At 37.1% G+C, this 23232-nt stretch overlaps 1 protein-coding gene across 6 annotated transcripts in view; it reads left to right on the forward strand.

Moving 5' to 3' along the window:
- Positions 1 to 21851, forward strand: part of LOC117383276 (focal adhesion kinase 1-like) — a 38900-nt gene extending 17049 nt beyond the window's left edge. For 2 of the 6 annotated variants that reach the window (XM_055228214.1, XM_055228215.1), the window contains 24 exons: positions 166 to 273; positions 505 to 622; positions 924 to 954; positions 1158 to 1228; positions 1979 to 1996; positions 2464 to 2520; positions 3982 to 4079; positions 4148 to 4232; positions 4463 to 4563; positions 4724 to 4839; positions 4987 to 5087; positions 5257 to 5346; positions 5431 to 5635; positions 8149 to 8260; positions 12206 to 12283; positions 12701 to 12889; positions 13323 to 13448; positions 15227 to 15289; positions 16282 to 16321; positions 16512 to 16615; positions 18927 to 19082; positions 19392 to 19472; positions 19559 to 19644; positions 19741 to 20724. In XM_055228214.1, coding sequence (XP_055084189.1) covers positions 166 to 273; positions 505 to 622; positions 924 to 954; positions 1158 to 1228; positions 1979 to 1996; positions 2464 to 2520; positions 3982 to 4079; positions 4148 to 4232; positions 4463 to 4563; positions 4724 to 4839; positions 4987 to 5087; positions 5257 to 5346; positions 5431 to 5635; positions 8149 to 8260; positions 12206 to 12283; positions 12701 to 12889; positions 13323 to 13448; positions 15227 to 15289; positions 16282 to 16321; positions 16512 to 16615; positions 18927 to 19082; positions 19392 to 19472; positions 19559 to 19644; positions 19741 to 19867 — 2361 coding nt within the window. In that variant the 3' untranslated portion in view covers positions 19868 to 20724. Of the gene's footprint in view, positions 1 to 165; positions 274 to 504; positions 623 to 923; positions 955 to 1157; positions 1229 to 1978; positions 1997 to 2463; positions 2521 to 3981; positions 4080 to 4147; positions 4233 to 4462; positions 4564 to 4723; positions 4840 to 4986; positions 5088 to 5256; positions 5347 to 5430; positions 5636 to 8148; positions 8261 to 9266; positions 10014 to 12205; positions 12284 to 12700; positions 12890 to 13322; positions 13449 to 15226; positions 15290 to 16281; positions 16322 to 16511; positions 16616 to 18926; positions 19083 to 19391; positions 19473 to 19558; positions 19645 to 19740 lie in introns of all 6 variants that reach the window. The other 4 variants (XM_055228217.1, XM_033980398.2, XM_033980399.2 and 1 more) reach the window with 4 other exon arrangements.
- The last annotated feature ends 1381 nt before the right edge of the window (positions 21852 to 23232 follow it).

The raw sequence follows: 23232 nt of genomic DNA on the forward strand, positions 1-23232 counted from the left end.
CTTTGTAGACACAGTGGTAATTAGTTCTGCCGCCCTCTACTGGCATGTTTATTCAAACTTTGCTAAAAACTGTATTTGTAGCACAAATTCATTCAATTCATATGATTTTAATGGATTTCATCTTGTTTTTCTAAATATTAAATTAATTAATGCTTGTTCTTACAGCCAACACATTTAGCCAACTTTAACCAGGTCCAGTCTATCCAGTATTCCCCTTTAGAAGAAAAAGGACAGAAAAGGCATGTGCAGCTGAATGTAGCTGGGGCACCAGAGGTAAATATACTACTACATCTTCTAACAAATGTATACAAGTGTGGATAAAGAAAATTACTGTAAAGGTTATTTCCCTCTTTATCTAAGTGAGAAGCTCTTTATTGAATCTCTTTAATGGGGTGTTCACAGTACATTGACAGAGGAAGTTATTGGCATAAATAGGCTCTTATTGTGTCCAGTTGCACAGTGAAGCTACTCTCTGCCTGTCTCTCACTCCTCTCTCTTCCACAGCCCCTCACGGTCACCACGGCATTGCTGACCACAGCTGAAAACATGGCCGACCTGATTGACGGCTACTGTCGACTCGTCTCTTCAGTCTCTCATTCCTTCATCATCAGAGTCCATAAAGGTAAGCCTCCATTATTTTCATGCAGTGGCTCCTTTTTTTTACCAGTGGATGCAATGACAATCCCAACATGTTCTTACCTTGCAAAGAACAGCCTTATAAGAACACATTTTTTGCATATCCATCCACATCTGTTCTCTATCTGTTTAAAAAAAAGCAATTTTGTGATTTTGGGCTCTATTTGGTGTTATGGTGTTTAGAAATATACATTAAGAATCAATCTGTGCATAAAAATTGTAACCAACCAAGTCTGTCTATTTGGAATATTTTATTTATTTTGCTTATTATAATTTTTGTCTTTCAGAAGGAGACAGGGCTCTTCCATCAATTCCAAAGTAAGTGGCCTCTATTTTCATAAATTGACTGATAGAGGTTTTCTAAAGGTATTCTAGAAATGGGATATTTTCATTCTCAGTAATTCCACCAAATGCGCTGTTGGTTGTTGTCAAACGAGTGTTCTTGTGACACTTTGCATGCAACTGCTTATAAATATGTTAATTAATTCAAGCACTAGACATGAACTCTCCCTTCTCCTCAGGGTTTCAAATCATGAGAAGCGCATGGAAAAGAGGATGGACGGTGTACGAACCAGAGCTGTTTGTGTCTCAGGTACAAAGTCTCATTTAGCTCTATTTAGTGCTCCAGAAGTCATCAATAACTTGGACTAGTGGAGGAAGGACATTACAGACTTCCTGCACACATGCACCACAGCTGAGCCACACTTCTCTCTATAATGCCTCATCTGTGTGAAGAGTGAAGAGTCCTTGTGCGTCCAGATGTCCACATGGAGAGCTTTAGTCACTCTGTTTTGACCAAAACACTGTCCTCTCATTCACTGCAAGTAGGGGAGGGTGATATTGCAAAAATGTATAGTAAGATTTAGGTTGTGATTATGGGTTGTCACAGATCACAGATTTGAGTTTTATAATTACTGTGAGAAGAAACATCACAATACTGGGATATTCACTTGGTCAGTAATTGTGGCTGATCATAATTCACATTTATTTACATCACCATTGCTAGATCACCATTGCTCTAGTTTGTGATCAATTTCATGAAATCAAACTTTCTGAGTGATAAAACAAAGCTAATGTGGAAATAGCTTAATTATGCTTTTAAAATTATTTGTTCTTAAGATGATACTAAAAATATTTGCCTGAATTTGAAACGATTTCTCCAACTGGCAGATTCTCACATGATTTCACTTTAAAATGTCACATTGCCCAATCTCACTAACATTGGAAAAAGACTAAAACCATGACTAAACCATGACTGAATTCTCATTAAATGTTGTGGATCAAACTTTAACTAACTCTGTCCTCTCTTTTCCTGTGTGTCGTGTGCATGCTGCTTCGGCAGGTCATACTAGTGGAGATGGTAAAGAGCATTCTTTACATTAATTGTTTGTGATAGTGTAGTGTATTCACCACCGTGTCTTGTAGTCTTCTTTAATTATTTTAGTTATACTCTTCCTTTTGTCTTTTTTTTTCCTTTTTGCTAACCACCAATGTATTTCACCTGACTGCTTAAAACACAGGAGCTCTACAGTTCAAAACACTTTAACTAGCTGTTTTGATGTGCTATGCTTCTTTCCATTTGTTGTAGATAAGGGCCTGCAAATAGTGATGGCAACTAATGATTATTAAAATAGTTAACAATAATCTAGTAATCCACTAGTCACAATAATTCCACTGAGTTGTTGCAGTCCTATTATGGTGAGCCTGTAGATGCTTTTCTTGTCCTGGATAGATAATGTGTTGATGTTGATGTGTTTCATTTGCTTAAAATATTTTGTTTATTTTAATTTTTATCTTAATTTTAACATCACATTTGTCCTGTTTCAGAAACTGATGACTATGCTGAAATCATAGATGAGAGGACAACATATACAATGCCTTCAAGTGAGTAGATACATTTCCAGCATAGACATGAACTTTTTGGTAAGGAAACCATAGTTTTGTCTTATGTTGAACTGGTGAATGTAGTTATAATCTCAACTGTAAATTATTCTACATAACACAGCATTGTGCCTCAAAAAACAGATCTTTATTTTCTCTTTATTTCCTTAGACCTATAGAAATCTATAAATTAAGACTGCACTGCTATGCCCTTATGATTTAATATGCAATATGTTTGAGAAGCATCATTGCTATCATGCTATGTAATAATGCCATCACAGAAATAAGTAGTGTAAATTAATACATTAAGTGCCTTTAAATGTTTGTTGCTAGAAGTACCCATTGCTGAATCCATAACCTAAATCATGTTTGGAATTGTAAACCTTTAAATTCACAAAGTGGAAGGAACGCTTTAAAATTTAAATATCCTGCCAAACTTTGTGCATCTCTGTACTTACAGTTAGTTATGTCTGTCTCCTATCACTAACCCCTTTTCCAGAATACTATGGACTAGATCAAGGTAATGTCTGGAACAGCCTACTGTATTGTGATGCTTCCTCCATTTGGTGGTTGTGACCCTTATTTTACTTTTGCTTGCAACTTTTAACTCAAAAAGGATGTGTTTGTTTATTTGTACTGTTTGAGACCTCTCTCCCTGTTGATGTTTGATGAAAAAGCTAGGCTAGTGGACTTGTTTTTATGATATAATAATAATAACCAGTTAAAAGGCTATTGAAATAGAAACTACATTAAATCCAATCCTGAAAATGGTCAGTAATTGATAGAGCAGCACATGATTCAAAATTGCATCGTTCTATGATAATTTAAATTATTATACAGTATAATAATCAAAGAATTTCTTCACAGTATGCTGTATTGGTGTTTTTTTCTTGTGCCAAATGTAAAGCGGTCCTCAATGGAACATGAGCACAACAAAGTCCGTTGTATAATAAGAGCCTTTTCATAGACCATCAACTTGGACAAAGTCAGGTCACACAAAGCAACAGTTTTTTTAGCAACCAAAAGAGGAAATTACCTTTAAAATAAATATGTACTTAAATCAACATATCTGATTATTTATTGATCAGCCTGACTTTATCCATGTTTCATTGTGTTGAGTTCATGTCTTCTTAATTATTGATGTCAGTGTTAACACCACATGCTCTGGCTGTGGTTGGCTGATGCTTTATTGCATGATACTGACATTAAATTGTTTTTATTTTCTTATGGCTGAATAAATCGGCTTGTCAGTGAACTGCCTGGTGGATTAAAGAGGATTTTATGCTGATATACATCTAATCCACTAAAAAAGTTTCAATATTGAAGCCGTCTAACCCATAACATAATTGAAAGTGAAAGTTCTCTGACAAGTTTGGTTTCACCTAAAGCCTGAATATACACTTAACATAAGCTACTGTTCATCTTTTGTTTCATAATTATGTGCCTGTTGTTTTGTCAACCTAGCTCGAGACTATGAGATTCAGCGGGACCGTATTGAGTTAGGACGCTGCATAGGCGAAGGTCAATTTGGAGACGTACACCAAGGCATCTACATCAGTCCAGTAAGTAGCACATTTTTAAATATTTTTATATTTAACTCAATACAATCTCCAACCTTTTTTCTGTGTAGGAAAACCCAGCTTTATCTGTGGCAGTAAAAACATGTAAAAACTCAACGTCGGACAGTGTTAGAGAAAAATTTCTTCAAGAAGCCTGTAAGTAACCTGTCAAAACTACTATGTATGTCCAAATGGCACATTGTTTTCTGTGGCATGTCATTTTAAATTGATCAGTGAAAAATATGTATTTATTTAATCTTCATTTTTTTTTACCCATTTATTGTTATATTTGGATGCAATTCCATGGCAACTACCAAATAAACCTATACTAAAACCAATTAAACCAATATTTTTTAAACAAATCTTTTTGTTAACTTGTTTTACAGTGACAATGCGACAGTTTGACCACCCTCATATAGTGAAGCTCATGGGTGTCATTACAGAAAACCCAGTCTGGATCATCATGGAGCTGTGTACGCTCGGGGAGGTAAGACTCAGTCCCACGTGAACTTTAGATGGATGCTTCCATTTGTCTGAAAGCTCAGGATTAAGCCAGATTTATGGCCCTTTTAAACTGACCACAAGGACAGAGCGACTTTTCCACCCACGTCACCTCTTGATGTAAATCATGTTTTCTCTCTCTGTAGCTGCGGTCGTTCCTCCAGGTGAGAAAGTACAGTCTGGACTTGGCTTCGCTCATCCTATACTCCTATCAGCTTAGCACTGCTCTGGCCTATTTGGAGAGCAAGCGCTTCGTCCACAGGTACACCCAGGACATAATAAACCATTTGATTATAGGTTTGACAATTTGATTACAGATGGTCCATTCAATATAACCCTTTAATCAAATATGATACTGACATTTGATTATTGACATTTGATTATAATTAGGTTATTTTTCTCCCTTTAGGGACATAGCAGCCCGCAATGTGTTAGTGTCTACAGCAGACTGTGTAAAGCTTGGGGACTTTGGTCTGTCTCGATACATGGAGGATAGCTCTTATTACAAAGGTATCTTAACACAGCTTATATACTATGGATTACATGATATAAAATAACATTGAAGTCTGCTCTTTGTTGGTCAGAATACATGAGCTATTCTGCATTAGTATTCATGGGACTCAAAGAATCAAATGGAGCAGTGAAGTGTAACTCATTTTTCCTTATCATTTCCTCACAGCCTCCAAAGGCAAACTACCTATTAAATGGATGGCACCGGAATCTATCAACTTCAGACGATTTACCACAGCAAGTGATGTGTGGATGTTTGGTACTTTCTTTCTTAACTTGTATATTTTAAACTTTATGCATTTTTATTATTCAGTTACAAACCTTTTTAACCTTTGCTGCTTAGGTGTCTGTATGTGGGAAATATTGATGTACGGTATAAAGCCGTTTCAAGGTGTGAAGAACAACGACGTCATAGGAAGGATAGAGAACGGCGAGCGACTGGCGATGCCCCCTCAGTGCCCACCCACTCTCTACAGCCTGATGACAAAGTGTTGGTCTTATGATCCAAGCAAAAGGCCACGATTCAATGAGCTCAAAACACAACTCAGGTAACCACTGCCAGACTGTTAAAGTACCCCCTACTAACAGCAGGTGGCACTTATTCATCATGTAAGTGATCTGCTGAATCCATTCTTTCTTTTTAAGAAGAACCAGACAATATAATGTATATAAACATGGTGATGAATAAGCTAATAAGAACAAGGCATTTGATCTTTTTGTAATTGCTTATGGCTTAAATTCTCTACACCTTTAACCTCCATCATGAAAACGGTCAAGTTAATTTTGCACAATATACAACTGCAGTTTGAGTGGGTCTATTACATGCTGTTGTCATAGTTACAGATTTGTTATAATGTTGCGCCTATAGTCCATCACCAAGAGGAAGACTATATCTTGAATATTAGTTATGTTGCAACCAAACATTATGTACCACTCGTATAGCAATTATGCAATCCAGATTACTTATAAAGTAATAGGTGTAACAAAAATGAATGCAATTTTCTTTTATTTCCTATTCCTTATTTTCAAAATTACAGTCATGAAGGTAAAGTGGGATTTTGGCTTTTCCCAGCCACAACGACTCGACAATTAAACGCAACATGAACAGACCCGTAGCCTAGGTAACAAAAGCCAAAGAGCATTTAACATTCAGTGTATGTTATACATTTTGTTATCTGCATCGACGATATTATCATAACTGCAAAAAAGTATATACCTTCATTGCAGCAGTTTAAAAGCACCATGAGACATGCTTGATTTCCTTGAACATGCACATTCCCCTCTTAGACACGGTAACAGGAAAATCAGCATATTCAACCCCCTGGAGTTTATGAGCTCGCTTAAAATCAGCATGACTCACATCTTAAATTCCTCTGTTTCTCCAAAGTGTCCATTGTTCACTGTACTGCAACTTTCTTCTCTTATTTATGCTATAATATCATATATGTGCTTCATTAATGTAGGTACACATTTTAATCTATACTTTTACTTGCCTTAGTCTGGAAATGAATCTGGGAGCTTAGCAAATAAATGTAATGACATTTATTTAATAGAGGGAGACATTACCATGGTGCTAAAAGGTGGAACTTTTAATTATGGCTTGTTCAGTGTCATAGAAACCAAGTCAATACTGTCTATGTTTACTTTACCCTTTCACTATTAATAGTAAAACTCACTCCATATAAGGAAATGTGAATTAGTTGACTTTTTCTCTGGGCTGCATTTATATCATGATATCAATTATAGGGTTCTCTTGCCAAATATGCAGCTTTCAGTGAATAGTTAAGTTTTGCTAGACAGACCAATGTAAGAGCTTTGCATGTTTACACAGTGGGCAGCTGCCAGGAGCTGCAGTCTCTGAAACACGCAAAAAGAGAGAGAGAGAAAAGTAGAATGAGAATAATAGAAAGGAGGCAAAGTAGGGCTGCAGTGTAGTAGTAGTTTACTTTTAAAATGAAGCTACAGCTGTATTACAACTGGTGTCACTGTGTCAGGATCGTTCAAGATTCAAGAATACATCTAGTGGATAGATATTTTTAATTAAATTTTTTTTTTCTTCAACACATCAGCTAGTCCTGGTCTAAAGGTAAGACTTTACAAAGCTGCATTACTATTAGACTGCATGATTGGTTAAATGTAATGGCCTATAGATAGTAATATTTTGAAGTGTTTTCATAAGTTATTCTTTCTTTGTAACAAAGTTGTTTATGGAGGAAGTTACTTTTTACTTTTATATTTGGTTGTTGCTTTAAAACTATTCAGTAATGGTCTTATTGGATCGTATTGGAGAAAGGGACTGTGGATATTGTGATGGAAAAAGGACCAGACAAAAGAATGACTTGGACAGGTGCAGGCTCACACTCACATAGATGTATCTCACACAGCAGGAAACTGGGCATGGCTAATGTTTCTGAAATAGGGTTTAGTCTTGTTCAGGTCTCAAGAAGAGACTGACAATGGTAGATGAATTCATCTATTGGATTGAAGTATCTGCTTTTTGTGAAAGTGAGAAAATATTTTTAATTTTATTGGGCCAACCTTCGATTGTTGAGCAAACAGGTCAGTCTGATAGATGTTGAAAATGTGCAAACATATTCTTAAAAATACAGGTGATATATCCTCTAGTTTAGAGGCTACAATTAACAATAGCTGTCAATGTGTGTGAACTAGGCGTATGGTGTTATATTGTAAATATCTTGGATACTTTTAACCATATGGCTGTAAAGATGTTGATAATGATTGTAATTAAACTAATTTAAACTAATGGTGCAACGACAGCATACTGTGAATATTCTCATTTGCTGCAAGAGATGGAAAACTAATATAGCTGGTATTTGGTGGAGAGTTTTAGTAGCAGCTGTTCTGTTGAGTGCTGAGTTGGGCCATGTGTTTGTGTGTGTAACCGCATATGAAGTGGTTATATTGTCGAACCCACTCGAGAGCCCTAATAAGATTAACAGCAATCATAAGCTATTATTTACTCATTGTAGCTAATTGGACTAAAACATTTCCTAATAGGCACAGTTTAAGATTATTTCTGTTGTCGTGTGTCTTGTTACAGCACTATTTTGGAAGAAGAGAAAGTCCAGCAGAAAGAGAGGAACCGGATGGAGATGAGGCGGCAGGTTACAGTGTCCTGGGACTCTGGGGGGTCTGATGAAGCACCACCAAAAGTAAGTCCATAACATGTAGTGAATACGCTTATGTGAAGTGTGTTTGCATTTTTAGCTCAAATGCAACATTGTAATTCATGCAACTGGGACTAGTAATAGTAATAGTAGAGTTTTGTTTTCCTGTTATATTCATTGAAATTGCATTATCATGTAGTGCATTCACGGGGGCAGTTTCACTTGTAAGAGTGATACAGTAGCATATTTTTTATTACTGTAAAATACATTTGCCTTGTGCCATCATAATATTGCTAGTGTTGTGCTTTCCTCTCAGCTTTTAGTCCTCTGTCCATTTTTATCAACTTTCCCCTCCTTACACTATTTGTCCATTGTTTATCTTTTTGCTGTTATGTACAAAATAATTCCATTTTAACTGTAAGCATCGCCATGTAGACATTTTTGCTTTATTTGTGGCTTTATTCTCCTACTTAAAGTAACAGTATGTAAGTTTTAGATTCCATAAACATAACTTAACAGTGTCCCCAGATATGAGTAGACATGTTTATATCTAATTTAGATAATAATAGATAATAATTATATGATAATAACTGTAATGATTTATTGGACATGCCGGCCAAGTTGTTTATGTTATAATTTGGTGTTTTGGTTCTCAAGAAGATGACTATCCAATCAGAAAACAAAGTGAGTCCCTCATTTGGGTTGCCAGTTTCAATGTTGAGTTAAAACCCAAAAGCACTCTTTCTGATGTGAATCTTCTCTACCTAAATACCAGCACCTGCAGCCAATCATTAACCATTGTCTCTGCTGCCACAGTATATGCTGTCCATATACTCAGAATGAGGAAAAATGTGTATGTTTCCTCTACATGCAGGCAACACCTGGCAACCCAGGTTCAGTTGTGACTGTAGTACTTTATTTCAACCGTAAGAGCATAGGTTACATACAGTTTCTGTCTCTACTTTAGTTAAGTGTACTTTACCTTCATCTCTCCTCCATCCTTATACTTTTCTCCCTCCTGTGCCTGTTGTTCTTTTCTGTCTGTTTGCAGCCCAGTCGCCGCCCCTCTCTGCAGCCACCCTTTACCCTGGACTGCCTGTCTGCTCCTTCACCCTACCACCATTACCATCCAAACCGACACTTTACCTCTCAGCTCTGCCTCGGAAACCCTCCTCCCTCATTCTCCCGCACTGACTCTCTCCCATTCACCCCCCACTCCTCCACTCTACCTTTACCTCACCCTCGAACATTATACAACTCTGTACCCCTTCCTACTTTATCCCAAGTTAACTCTCTGGATGAAGATACCAGATTTCGTTCTTCTCAGCACTCACAAACTCTATCTAATGGTTATTTCAACAGGACAAATAGCCCTCCAAATGATTTCTTCCTCTCTGACTTGTACTCCTACCCCAGGCGCTTCCCCTCCGCTCTTTCTTTATCCAGTCCTAACCTCTGTACTCTGCCCTATAGCATGTCAATCATTTGCCCTCACACCATCCCAAATATCCAGCTGTGTTCTAATTCCAATCTTAAAACCATGCAAAGCTTTCCTCCCAGCTGCCAATCTAATCTCCCAGTCCATCCTGATTTTAAACATCCCACTGTGAGACAAACTGGCCAACCCCCCCAGGGCTCCTCTACACCCCTCTCACCCTCAAAAAGAGAGACTATCCTCTCCGTGAACTCTGTCCAAACCCTGCCTTTGGCTCAGCCTCCTTTACATCAGAAACCTCCTAGCATCTCTCTAACCAACCATTCACCCTGCTCTGAAAGACCCATGTGCTACCCACCCAAGGCAGGTGTTGTTCATGTATCAAAAATGATTTGACAGTAGCGTGCATGCATCGCAAGACAAATGCATCTTGCAATTATAATCACAATTAGATATGTCATTTTCAAATCAATGAATGAATTTGTTGTTTTCAGTTCATAGAAAGTGATTATGTACTACTCTCAGATAGGGTCAAGACTTGATTCAGTATCTTGGACTATGATTATGTGGAAGAAATGTCCAATAGGAAAATCTAATGTTCAATAATTTATATTGATAATAAGAACAGTGTTTTCATTATCTATATTTGTCTATCTACACTCAAAAGGTCTGAATATTAATATTGATATTTTTGCTAACCCTCATCTTTCATATACAGTATACATATGCGTAGAGTTTTGCGATCTTATCTGAAACCACCATTGTTATTCATTACATAGATGAAATTGTTGGGTAACACTAACACTAATAAAACTACACTTTAACTAGCCTTAATAAAACATGAATATACTAACCCCAACTCTAAACCCCAAGCCCTGTTTGGTCATTATGAATTAAGTCTTTGTTCATGCTTTATTAAGGCTAATTAACATGTAGTTATTAAGATGTACCAGTTATGTAGCTCATGCTCTTGCATTGTCCTTTGCCGTGCCTGTGACAGACAAATGTTTGCATCTGTTTGTGTCAAACATAGTTTGATGTGCCCTTGGATTACTGTTCCCTATTTCCACTCAGTTCAGGATGCCTGCGATTAATCCCGACTCCACTGGGCTTATAGGCTTCAGTGTCCTTACTCAACTACTCTGTTAGCTGTGGAGCTAAAGCTAACATCATGCCAACATAATAAATCTAGTAGTGACATTATAAATACCACAGGCCCTTTAACTAAAGTTTATAGAGACAGTTTATAAATTACACTGGGAACATTTTTACATTTGGTGGATCCCAAGTACACCACAGTGACTTTCTGCTACCATTTCAATTGCTAAAACTGTGACTTCAGCAAGTCAGTCTTAGCAGTTGAAACACTATAATACACATAAATTAATGCAATTTGGTGTGTGCCTATTCCATTTTGTTTAATAGCTCATTGACATTGTTTTTTAAAGTTGTATTGTATGTAAAGTTATTTGGGGGCTATATTACAAACATACATTTGCAAAACTCCAGTATATGTACCACTTCATGATGTGCTCAAGTGTTGTGTTTTCCTCTCTGGCAAAGCTCAGTATCCATTGCTTTGTCAAGTATATTCATGTATAATTTTATAATCTAGTGGACCACTTATGTCTAATGTCATCCTCTAGTCCATTGTGCCTATTTGATTTAACGCTTAAAACAAATATAACCTCAATATGTCACTGTGTTCTCTGTGTGAAAGTTAGGTCATTGTTTCCAACCCACCATCATCATTGTCCCGTTGATTTCCTTTTCCGTGGCCCTGCGTTTCTACTGTCTGTTACCCTCTTGTTTCCTTGTCTGTCTTTGTGTCTGTCTCGCTGTCGGAGGTGTGGTCCAGAGCAAGCTACTATGAGGGACTGTGGAAGGTAGTGAATTTAAACAGTGCTGAACATCTCAGGACCTTCTAATTTGTCCACTACATAGAAATACGGGTGCTTAATAATGGAAAAAAATCATAATCACGATTATGTGTCTCAAAATTGAAACCATGATAACTTCAAAATATTATTTGTGTACGGTCAAAAGTCATCTATAGAATTGAAATTACTTTGTGATTCATGGTTCAAAAGTTACTGAAAACAAGTGGCTTTTCGTTAGGTTTTTTGGGGCAGAAAAAGCTAAAATATGATTATAGGAAGATATGTTTTTACAAAAGGAAAAAAAAAAAGATTTTATTACTACAAATGTTTGTATATTATTTAAAGTAAAAAAAATAATATATAATAATACTTTTTTTTTAAGGCTTTGTTGAACATTTATCACATCAAATTATCGTAACACTGACTTTATAACATTTTGTCCTCATGTTTCAGAGTTAGTCAATGCCAATTCCACTAACCGCTTGCTGGACTTGCCGCCCAGTGGGTGTTCCCTGTAATGATTGACAGCTAACTCTGCCACACAAACCCCTCCTCTGGGTTTGTGTGATGTTTGTTGTTCAATGTCCCTCTGTGTTTTTTTTATCTTAATAATATAAGACTTGATTAATTGCAAATTCTAATGATATTATTGATATTTTCTTTCTAAATTTGTAGCCAAGTCGACCCGGCTATCCCAGTCCACGCTCAAGCGAAGGTTTCTACCCCAGCCCCCAACACCCAGGACACTATCAGGTTTTAAGACTTTTTTTCTAAGTAGATACAAAATAGATTTCCTATTTTTATAGCATGCCATGACAATTGAGTTACTTAGCAATGGCTCTGTTTGCACTTTTGTTAATGGTACAGTTTGTAAAAATCTGTTTGCATTTTTAATATTTTTTGTCCCAGCACTGAACTGAATATTTGTCTAAAACGTACTGTTAAAATAAGTTGATTATCTCTTAATAACAGGACTTATTTTTTTCTATTATTTACTGTGGCAGTTTCTGTCGATTTTATGTTTATCCATTGGGCATGGGACCAATTAACAATTTCAAATCAAAATATTAAATCTCTTGAATTAGTAAAAAGTTCTCAAAATATTCAAACAGAAGTGATGTCACTGAAACCCATTAGTGCAAATTTAATTGTCTTTTCTTCTTTCATTAGATGGCTGGATACCCGGGCCCCCACACACTCCCCTCAGTCCCAAGTGCACTATACCCCCCTCAGGCAGCAATGGTGGACACACATCATGCCCACACCCACCCACGGCACCACGTACACGGGCACTCACATGCCCAGCTCCACCCTCTGCCTCATGGACAGGACATAGCTGTGTGGGCCTCTGCCATGGAGGTAAGAAACAAGATTGGCTAATGCTTTTTAGGCTGTGTTCACACTTGGGCTACATTCAAATGAAAACTAAACGAGGACTAAACTTAGAAAGAACTAAACCTGGACTAGATTATGCCTATACCATGGCTATACCATGGCTAGACCATGACCAAAACGGGACCAAAACGGGACCAAAACGGGACCAAAACGGGACCAAAACGGGACCAAAACGGGACCAAAATGGGACCAAAACGGGACCAAAACGGGACCAAAACCAGACCAGTGTGAACGCTTCCTTAGTTCAGCTTTTGAATTTCATTTCCACCATTTGATTTTCTCATAGGTCTGGTGTTTGTGTCTGTCTCCATGTGTTGCTGTTGTGTGCATGTTGTCTGCTGCGTCCTGTGTTGCATGCACGTTTTGTTTGTGTTTTGTTTTGTTTGTTTGTGCGTAGGACAGGGCAGTAGACATGCAGCCGTGTGTAGGCCCTCAATGTCTGTTAATGGAGGAACAGCTGATGATGCAGCAGCAGCAGATGGAGGAGGATCAGAGGTGGCTCGAGCAGGAGGAGAGGCTGCTGGTAACACACACAGATCAGATCACACAAGCATAGGAAAAGAAATGAGTAACTGATAATAATTAAATAATTGGTAATAACTCTATAATACATTAACATTTCAATGGTTTATATAGATATGCACAGTAAATAAAGCGATAGTTACGTGTGTTACTTTGGTTCTATGAATCCTAGATTACTGTCAAAGGGCAGTGCTGAAAGCACGGCTTGTTAACTGTGTGAAGGAAGCATTCAGTGCTTTCAGTACCATCCTCTGGCAGTCAGGAGGGATGAAATAGAACAAAAGTTACAAATTTAACTACGGTGTTATGAATCCCAGATGAGTAGGGATGAAACAGAACCTTTTAAGAGTAGGCAATAAATATATCCGTTTATAATCTGCTTTTTTACATGTTCAATCTTGTTTTGTGTCGTGAAAGACCATGCATGCAGCCATTTCATATAATTTATACTTTTTAAGTGGGAAAATGTTTTCATATATGTATATATTTTATAGCATAATAAGCAAAAGGAAATACTTTAGTATCAATACCATTCTGTGCTATAAGTCAGACATGTCAGACTCAGGCCCACGGGCCAAATTTGGCCCTCGATATAATTATATTTGGCCCGTGAGATCATATCAAATATGTATTAGAGCTGGCCCGCCAGCCGCCACACCACTATAGCGCATGCACCTCTAATACTACGAATCCCAGAATAATTTGCAAATGTGTTATACTCATTAGCACCTGCTACCTGTCGCCTCACTCATATTTAATACACCCCTTCTGAAAAACATGCAGATGTTGAAATTTTTCAATAAATATTTAGTTTGGCCTGCGACTTAGTCACAATTTTTAATTTTGGCCCTCTGTGAATTTGAGTTTGACGCCCCTGTCACGATGAGTTTTCATTGTTCTAAATAAAAACGTCTGCATCTTGCCAGTAAAAGATTAAGAACAATATGGAATAAGGTTTAACACAGGGGGGCTGTTTAATATTTCATTTGATTGATTGAAGGCCTCTTTGGGAGTGTGTGTGAAACAGCAAGAGTTCGCAGGCAGGTGTGGCCTGTGTGAATTCCTGCCTAATGATAGGCTTGGAGAATCTGAGACCAATCAAGACCCTGCTCGATCCACAACCACAAACTGACAGCACTCACATTACTGAAAAGCACTACAGTGTGTATGGCCTCACACAAGAGCCCTGTGGTTCAGGGGTGGCTGCTTTTTATAAGATTGTCACTTTAGCGTGGGGTGAAAAAGGGAGGAGAAAGGAAGGAGGGTTTAGGAAAAAAGTACAGAATGCACTCATAGACTCCTGTTTTATGGGCAGCCCCATCCCTCCTCCTCTGCTCTTCGTCTCTTTCCATGTGTTAGAGCTACATGCAGCATAAGCCTGCAGAGGCAAGGACCTGGGGTTTAATCTAGAATTCCTTAATGAAATGGTTGCCGATTTGACATAGAGAAGATGACAATAGCAATAAACAAAGAAAGGCCATAGACAAGTAACTCATTCATTTTGGATAAAACTGAATCAAAGACTTTTGATGAACATTCTGGAGATGCTGGTCTTCAAGTCCTGTCTTGGAAAACTGGTAGGGATCTCTGACTTTTAGTGAAATAGTTTAGTTAGGTTTATGCAAAGATGCAGCTGTTACACAGGCTTTTAATGTTTATAGTCCTTTGCAACTAAATGCAAATTATATGTAGTTTTTGTTCTTTAAGGTTTTTAAAGGCTTTAAAGGCAAGTTTTAATATGATTTTTCTTGTTGTTACACGAAATGTTTGTGTGTTTAGAAGCCAGACACAAGGAGCTCTAGAGGGAGTCTGGACAGAGAAGATGGAGGGTTGCAGCCACCAGTAAGTGTCTGATGTTTAAAGTTATGGCTTTTTAGGTAAATTTTATATGACGAAATAAACTAAAAGAAATCAGCATTTTGGATGGACTAATTGAACCAGCAACAGTATGTGACATACTTGTTTTTATTAGAGTCAAGGCTAATGACCGCGGGACAGGAAGTGACCCGTCCACAGTGCGGGGTCAGTGGATTCCCATAGCACTATTGGTTGTTTTGCCAAAATTGTACACTAACATTGTTAGTTTTTTTTATACATATTCATGATGTGATATTAGAACTAGAATCAAAGAATCAATAATTTTTCTTGTTATTTAAGCTTGACTTTTCTGGTTTATTCTCTGAATGTGTTTCATTTGGCAAGCACTAAATTACATTGTTGAGCTATGCTCTATGTAACTTTTTGCAAAAGTAGCAATCTAGTGATCCAAACAACAGTGTTGCTGTCTGGCTGATGCCAGCAGAGGCAGTTGCAGAAGTTGCCATAGGGTAGATATTTCTGTCTCTGTAATTCATCTTTGCTTGTCCTCCTCCTTCCAGTGAATGGCTGTGGTTTGTGGTGGGAAAATCTCCCTTGTTTGTGTGTTGAGTGTGTGTGAAAAATGTTGGTATTTTTGGTCATCTTGAACTCTGCTGCTCTTGACACCAAGTGTTTTGTGTTTGATACATTTTGTGCCAGAATATAATGGTAGCTACTTGGCATAAATATATCTTTATTTTATATTCCTTGAAATAGTTTGAAAAGAAACTGCTAATGCCAATTTGTAGTTTTACTCTCTCTCAAAGCTTTTCAGACCACACACCACTGAAAAGTTAAGTTGACTCATCTGCTGAGAGCTGGAGATGCACTGAGACCTGGTACCGTGTGACAGGAGAATTAACCGAATTCCCTACATTTTTCAGAAACAACTTTTTTTTTTTGTAAATTTTAATTTCCTGTGAAGTATGTTTTGTGTGTGACTGCTAACTTGATGGTTTGTTTGTTTGTTTGTACAGACTGGAAACCAGCATATATACCAGCCAGTGGGCAAAGCAGGTAATGCACTGGAACTGTCCTGTTGTTTTACTGTGTGCTGCATTTTTAGCAGATATCAATGTATATTTCAATATAACATGATAAAAAATAACCTGCATGGAAAATGAAATGGAAAATGGAAGCAAATTTTGAAAGTTGGTTGGTTTAGTAATAATACTAGCTTGTTAATTTTCCTTTTTCTCTTCTTCAGAACATCCCGCTCCCCCAAAGAAACCCCCTCGACCTGGAGCCCAAAGTCAAGTGGGTGGTCTGGCCTGTGTGAATACTGGAGATAGTTACAACGATGGAGTGAAGGTGCTTTTGCAGAGAAAAATTCCAGCACATACACACATATTCAGAACCCTCTTAGATACTGCAATACAATAATAATACTCCCAAACAACAACTACAACTAATCACATATCTGTATATACTTATAGGAGTGTATGGTTTAAATATACACTGTGCATGTTTTAATGTTTCCTTGTATCTCTTTTATGGATGCACTCTGTCCCTCCTCTCTCCTCCTGCACTTACTGTTGACCCTAGCCCTGGCGGGTAAGCAGCCTGTGTGTCTGTGTTTACTGTACGTCTTCTCTAGTCACATCTCACATCTTTTCCTCTGTCAGTCTTCACAAAACTACATTTTCATATTCTTGTTTTACTTATTATTACATTTTCATCTCAACCTTATCTGATACAGCAATCACAATGTGTCGATGTTCTTTTCATGTTAAGTCTTTCTTAATGTACACGGCGTTCCAAATTATTATGCAAATTATATTTTTCTCTGAATCTGCCAAATTGTCAATATAAATGACAGTCATCATAATTTTCAAGTCATCAACCTTTAAAGTACAATTTGAATGTTATTGCACAAACCTCCTAATGATGACAGTATTTTTTCAAAAATAAAATCTTAAAATGCACTGCTCCAAATTGTTATGCATAAACAGAGTTTCAAACCATGTTATTTTTGCAAAGAACTGAAAATGGTCATTTGTTAATTTTTTCAATTAGAAGAATTAGCATATTACTGGAATCAAAAGCTATTTCAATGAAAACATCTTAACAGGTCAAATTACATTTTAACATAGGACCCCTTACTTGATAGGAGTTTGTGGAGAGTTTCTGCTTGAATTTCTTTGCAGGACGTCAGAATAGCCTCCCAAAGCTGCTGTTTGGATGTGAACTACCTCCTCCTTCATAGATCTTTCACTTGAGGATGCTCCAAAGGTTCTTAATAGGGTTGAGGTCAGGGGAGGATGGGGGCCACACCTTTTATGCCCAAAAGCAGCCAATGAGGCAGAGGTATTCCTTGGAGCATTGTCATGCATGAAGATGATTTTGCTACGGAAAGCACAGTTCTTCTTTTTGTTCCATGAAAGAAAGCGGTCAGTCAGAAACTCCACATACTTTACAGAGGTCATTTTCACACCTTCAGGGACCCTAAAGGGGGCGATCAGCTCTCTCCCTATGATTCCGTCTCAAAACATGACTCTGCCGCCTCTTTACTGACATCGCAGCCTTGTTGGGACACAGTGGCCATCCCGTGAACAAGACTGTTTGAAAATTAGTAATTTCTGCTTGTGAACATTGGTTAAGGGTGATGTTCACGGGACTCCAGAGGCACCAGCAGCTTCAAATACCTGTTTGCTGCTTTGTAATGGCATTTTAGCAGCTGCTCTCTTAATCTAATGTATTTGTATAGCAGAAACCTTCCTCATTGCACCTTTATCTGCACGAATCCGTGTGTGCTCTGAATCAGCTACAAATCTCTTAATAATACAATGATTACACTTTTCATGAATTATCTAAGGTTTTCATACCATGTCCAAGGTATTTAACTACTGTATTTCACACTTTTCGGCACTAGAGAGATCCTTTTTCTTTTTCTTTCCCATATTGCTTGAAAATGGTGGTCTGCTTAATAATGTGCAATGTCCTTAAGTAGTTTTTCCTTTAGTTGGACTTACCTGGCAAACTAATTGGGTCTGTGAAATCAATCTCAGACACCTGTGCCAAAGAGCCCTGAGACACAATTTGATCCAAGAGTTTCAGTGTAAAACAAAAAATGTTACCTTTTACAATTTGCATAATAATTTGGAACGCAGTGTTTGGAAAAGGGTACATAAATGGGAAATTTTCTTAGTTCCTGTTTATTTATTTATTTATTTATTTATATATATATATATATATATATATATATATATATATATATATATATATATATATATATATATATATATATATATATATATATATATATATATATATATATATATATATATATATATATATATATAAAATTTTACTTGCCTTAAATGTATAACATAGATATATACTAGTACATACTACAAAATATTTATATAGAAGATCATTAACTGTAGTTTCTAGCAGTACGTAAGTGCCATCTAATGGACACAACATGCATAAATACTAAAATGAAACTAATCTCAGTCCTCACCCATTCATCTATTAATCACTTCACTCCCTTATCTATTCATTAACCCATTAATCTGTATTTATGTAAAAATGTATCTGCCCTTAAAGATGATTCATTATTGTAACTTTAACAGACTATATCAAGTACATTGTTTCTCATTGCTGCTCTTATCCTCTTCAGCTGCAGCCCCAGGAGATCAGCCCTCCTCCCACTGCCAACCTGGACCGGTCCAACGACAAAGTCTACGAGAATGTGACAGGACTGGTGAAGGCTGTGATCGAAATGTCCAGCAAAATCCAACCAGCGCCCCCCGAGGAATATGTGCCCATGGTCAAGGTAAATAACACAAGTATTTCTGATTTGGCAAAAATGTAGTAATGGAGGGTTCACAGTAACATAATTGGAGTGCTTGGAGTAATATGCTTAACTTTCTGTGAAGGGTTTTAAGCTGTTAGTTGACCCTGACTTTTCAGAGCTGCATCTGTCAGCAGGTATAAATTAATGCATGTGAGATATGAATATTAGAAAATCCAGCTTTCATCACATGAATAATTGAAAGTCCTCTTGAGTACTTACACTTGTTTTAATTTATACTGTCTGCAATGTTTAAACGGGATGTTTTGACTAATTTGATCTGTGTTTTAGGATGTCGGCCTTGCATTAAGAACGTTATTGGCCACAGTCGATGAGACACTTCCACAACTCCCAGCCAGCACACACAGAGAGGTACAATTTACATGCCAAATTATCTTTTACCTGTTTTACTTTCATTGGACTAGGCATTAATTTAATGTGTATCTTTTCATTTAAAGATTGAGATGGCACAAAAGCTTTTAAACTCTGACTTAGCAGAGCTCATAGGGAAGATGAAGTTAGCCCAGCAATATGTGATGACGAGGTGAGTGCAAATTTTTCATTAAGTTAATTTTTTATTGAATTAATGACTTGACATAGGATGTTTTAGCACTAAATTCTCTTGCACTCTTGCTTTCAGTCTTCAGCAGGATTACAAGAAACAGATGCTGACAGCTGCCCATGCTCTCGCTGTTGATGCCAAGAACCTGCTTGATGTCATTGATCAATCGCGGCTCAAGATGATGGCCCAGTCCCGTCCACACTAGCCCTGACAAAGCGTAATCAATAGGACTTTGTATGCTATTTAAAGGACATATAGGACAATGGTGGTGCTTAAGACTCCTGGACTCTTGATGCAAAGAGAAAATGAAGCTGACCGCTCCGCCATAAGGAGACAACTATGGCTCTTATATTTTGATATAGTCTGTGAAGAATCGTTGACAAATCTGTGCATTAACTTTAAGGAAACACTTCTCCACTGTGACTTTCTATATCATACAAACAGTCAAAAACCTCCTGAATCAGGGACCTGGCAGCTTGACTCTGGTTGGACTGGAACACAGCAAGAAAGGAGCTAGAGTGAATTTATCTGGTATTTTTATTAACTTTTCTGGATATAACCTAAAATGAGCCAAAATCATCGGATCACAGGTGTAAATCGAAGAACGTCTATCTACAATGTGAATTTTTCAAAAGCCACGACAACTTAATTTTACCACATTGGATCTGCATGACATCTCTTCACTAGATTTCATTTGTTGTCGACCAAACATGCCTCCACTACAGAGTGCACTGACTGGATCAAACCAGTCAAATTTCCTTCAGTCTGTCATCTCAAACTGCCGCGTGGATGAAACTTTTCTTGGTGTTCCTGTATTCTCTCCATCCATCTTTTGGTTTTTATTTATAGACATAAATTGCAGAGGACAAGATGGATAGAACAGGAGATGGCAGAGGAAAGCAGGCCAGTGTACTTTTCATACACTACCAGAAAAAACATTCTTGGCTTCCTCCGGACCAACTTTGTCCTGGTCTCCAGCTGCTCATTGTCTGACAGTCTTCCTAAGTGAGGATATGGTTTATGCACCATTATACTGTCTCATTGCAAATAGGTCCGTGCAATTTAATCACTATTACAATTATTGTTCCAATCAATTAGATAAAATGTGTATTTATAATGCAGTGTTTCTCAAACTCACTAATGGTACAATGGCACACAAGCCTCTCCATTTGGTACGCGGATTCCGCTGCAGTTAAATAATTTGATGCATTTTTGGCTAGTTCTTGTTTACAGCTAGTATAGCAATGGAGTAGTCCTATTTTAAACCTGATTTAGTCATAGTTTATACTTAGAATAATCCTGTGCTAGACATGGTGGTACTCGGAAGGCCAAATATTGTCTTAGGTGGTATTGATGGGAAAAGTTTGAGAACCACTGCTATAATGGGTTTTTATTAAGTCAGTTATTTCCCATGCAAGTTAACATTTGACAGTACATAAGTTGAGCAGCCCTAATTGCAACTACAGTATACTCAAGTACAGGACCGATATTGCTGAAATCACTAATCTATGTATTATCATGAGCCACTTTATATTTATCTAAGAACACATTTTTATATTATTGTTTGGTGCCAGTGACATATACAGGCTCAGTATCTGCTAATGTCTCCAAAGAGAGCTCCAGGTACCACCTGTCTTACCTTTGTGCTAACCGTCCCAACATCAGGTGAACCCAAATGTCCCTGCCTTGAATCACCAAAACAACAGGGAAACATCACGTATCAAATGTGGAGCCACAAAACTGGAACTTGTCTGTGAGACACTAATCACTGAAATGCACAGCACACGGTTCTTTGTGTATTTTGACAGACTATTTGTGAAATGTACAGGTGGAACATATGTGCCAGTATAGCATGATATACTGGTGTGATGGTGAATAGCATATTTGCACAGCACCAAAATCTGAAACCATTTTTACCTTATTCTGCCCAGATGTTTCTACTGCAATATCAGTGGTTACATATCTGGATAACAATGGGTTAAAAATGTGTATAAACTAAACACAATCTATTTTAACTGTTGTGTAAATCTGCTAATGTTGCTATATTGTAAGCTAAACTGGTGTGCGTCACTGGTCAATTGTACAGAACTCGTACTTGTAAACACTGGTTTTTATTTTGTCTTTGGGTCTGGACCGGCCATATTGTCAAATAAGAAAAAAGCAATGAAATAAAATAATACTAAAATATACTACTGTAGTCATTTTTATTTAATTGCTTTTTACTTACTCATAAATTAATCATTAAACATGTACAAATGATCTTTCTTGATTGATTTTTGGGTAAATACATTTTAACTATTTACATAATTTACAGCATTCAAACATTACATTACAAAATATTACTCTTTTAACTTATAAATCAAGCATGAAACATCAGTAAATTATACTTTCTATGGTTTAGTAAGTCATTTAAATAAGTGCATATTGTACAGTGTTTACATGTGACACAGGATTTAGTCATATTTACATTTTGGTGTTAAGTTAATATTATTTTACTTTTGTTACAGTGGTGTCTTCTAGTTTATATTAGCTTCTTCTCTAATTGAATGGTCATTGCAGTAGCAGTAGAAGTAACATTCCGATTAGACTTGGAAGTGTAATTTGAAAATGTATTGACTCTGCTCCACTGTAGTTACACAGGTTGTAGGCACCGCAGCAGGTCACAATGTTCCCGTTCCCATTTGAGTCTGTTGCAGCCGAGGATGCGGCTCCGTTACATGTGGCTTTACTGGCACACTGTTTTACAATCGCCTTAGCAGATCCTACACACATACATTTTACATTACCTTTGACTGCATTTGAATTCCTTATTTCATTTGTACATTTATTTATATTTTTTTGTTACCGAGGATGTCAACCGTCGTCATGCACGTGTCATGTATGGCCTGGCATTCCTGTGTGTTCTGGTTGCATGCATCATTTGTGGTTGAGGAACTGCAGACATAGCACTCGAGTGGTTGTGCTAAAGATAAAAGACATAGTAAAGTATATTATGGCTGGTCAAACTGGACAGTGACAAAGGTTTTATATAATCCTACATAATACAATTGAATGACGAGTGGGAACTCCCAGCTTTATTCATACTTGTCAAGCTAGTCTATACTGAAACTCAGCTAATATAATGCAATATTTAAAATGCTTAATTATTGTGCAAGAATTTATATTTTAAGCTTAACTACAAATATCCAAACAACTTCTTTTTACATCTTCAAAATCAAGTGATGTGTTATCAGATATTACTATCAAAGACCCCCAGAAAACAGGAACATTACGTATTCCACTGACCTTTTTAAATGTAGTGTGTGTGTAGCAATGCTATAACTGTAAACATGTATGAATTAACCTAGAGTTTCAGCATCAATCATACAAAAATCCATTGCATGAACACAGACGTTATGAATCCCTAATACATACTTTCTATGTAGCAATAGGACAATAACAATAAGCTGTTAAAAAGAATAATTTTACATGATCCCTACTGTCATACAAACCTGTGATGAAGAAGAGGCTGAGGACCATGAGGAAGAGCAGCATTTTTCACTGATGTATGGTCTCAGTCCAGTGCCACCT

Source organism: Periophthalmus magnuspinnatus, chromosome 16 (genome assembly GCF_009829125.3).
Source record: "Periophthalmus magnuspinnatus isolate fPerMag1 chromosome 16, fPerMag1.2.pri, whole genome shotgun sequence".
NCBI classification, from domain to species: Eukaryota; Metazoa; Chordata; class Actinopteri; order Gobiiformes; family Gobiidae; genus Periophthalmus; species Periophthalmus magnuspinnatus.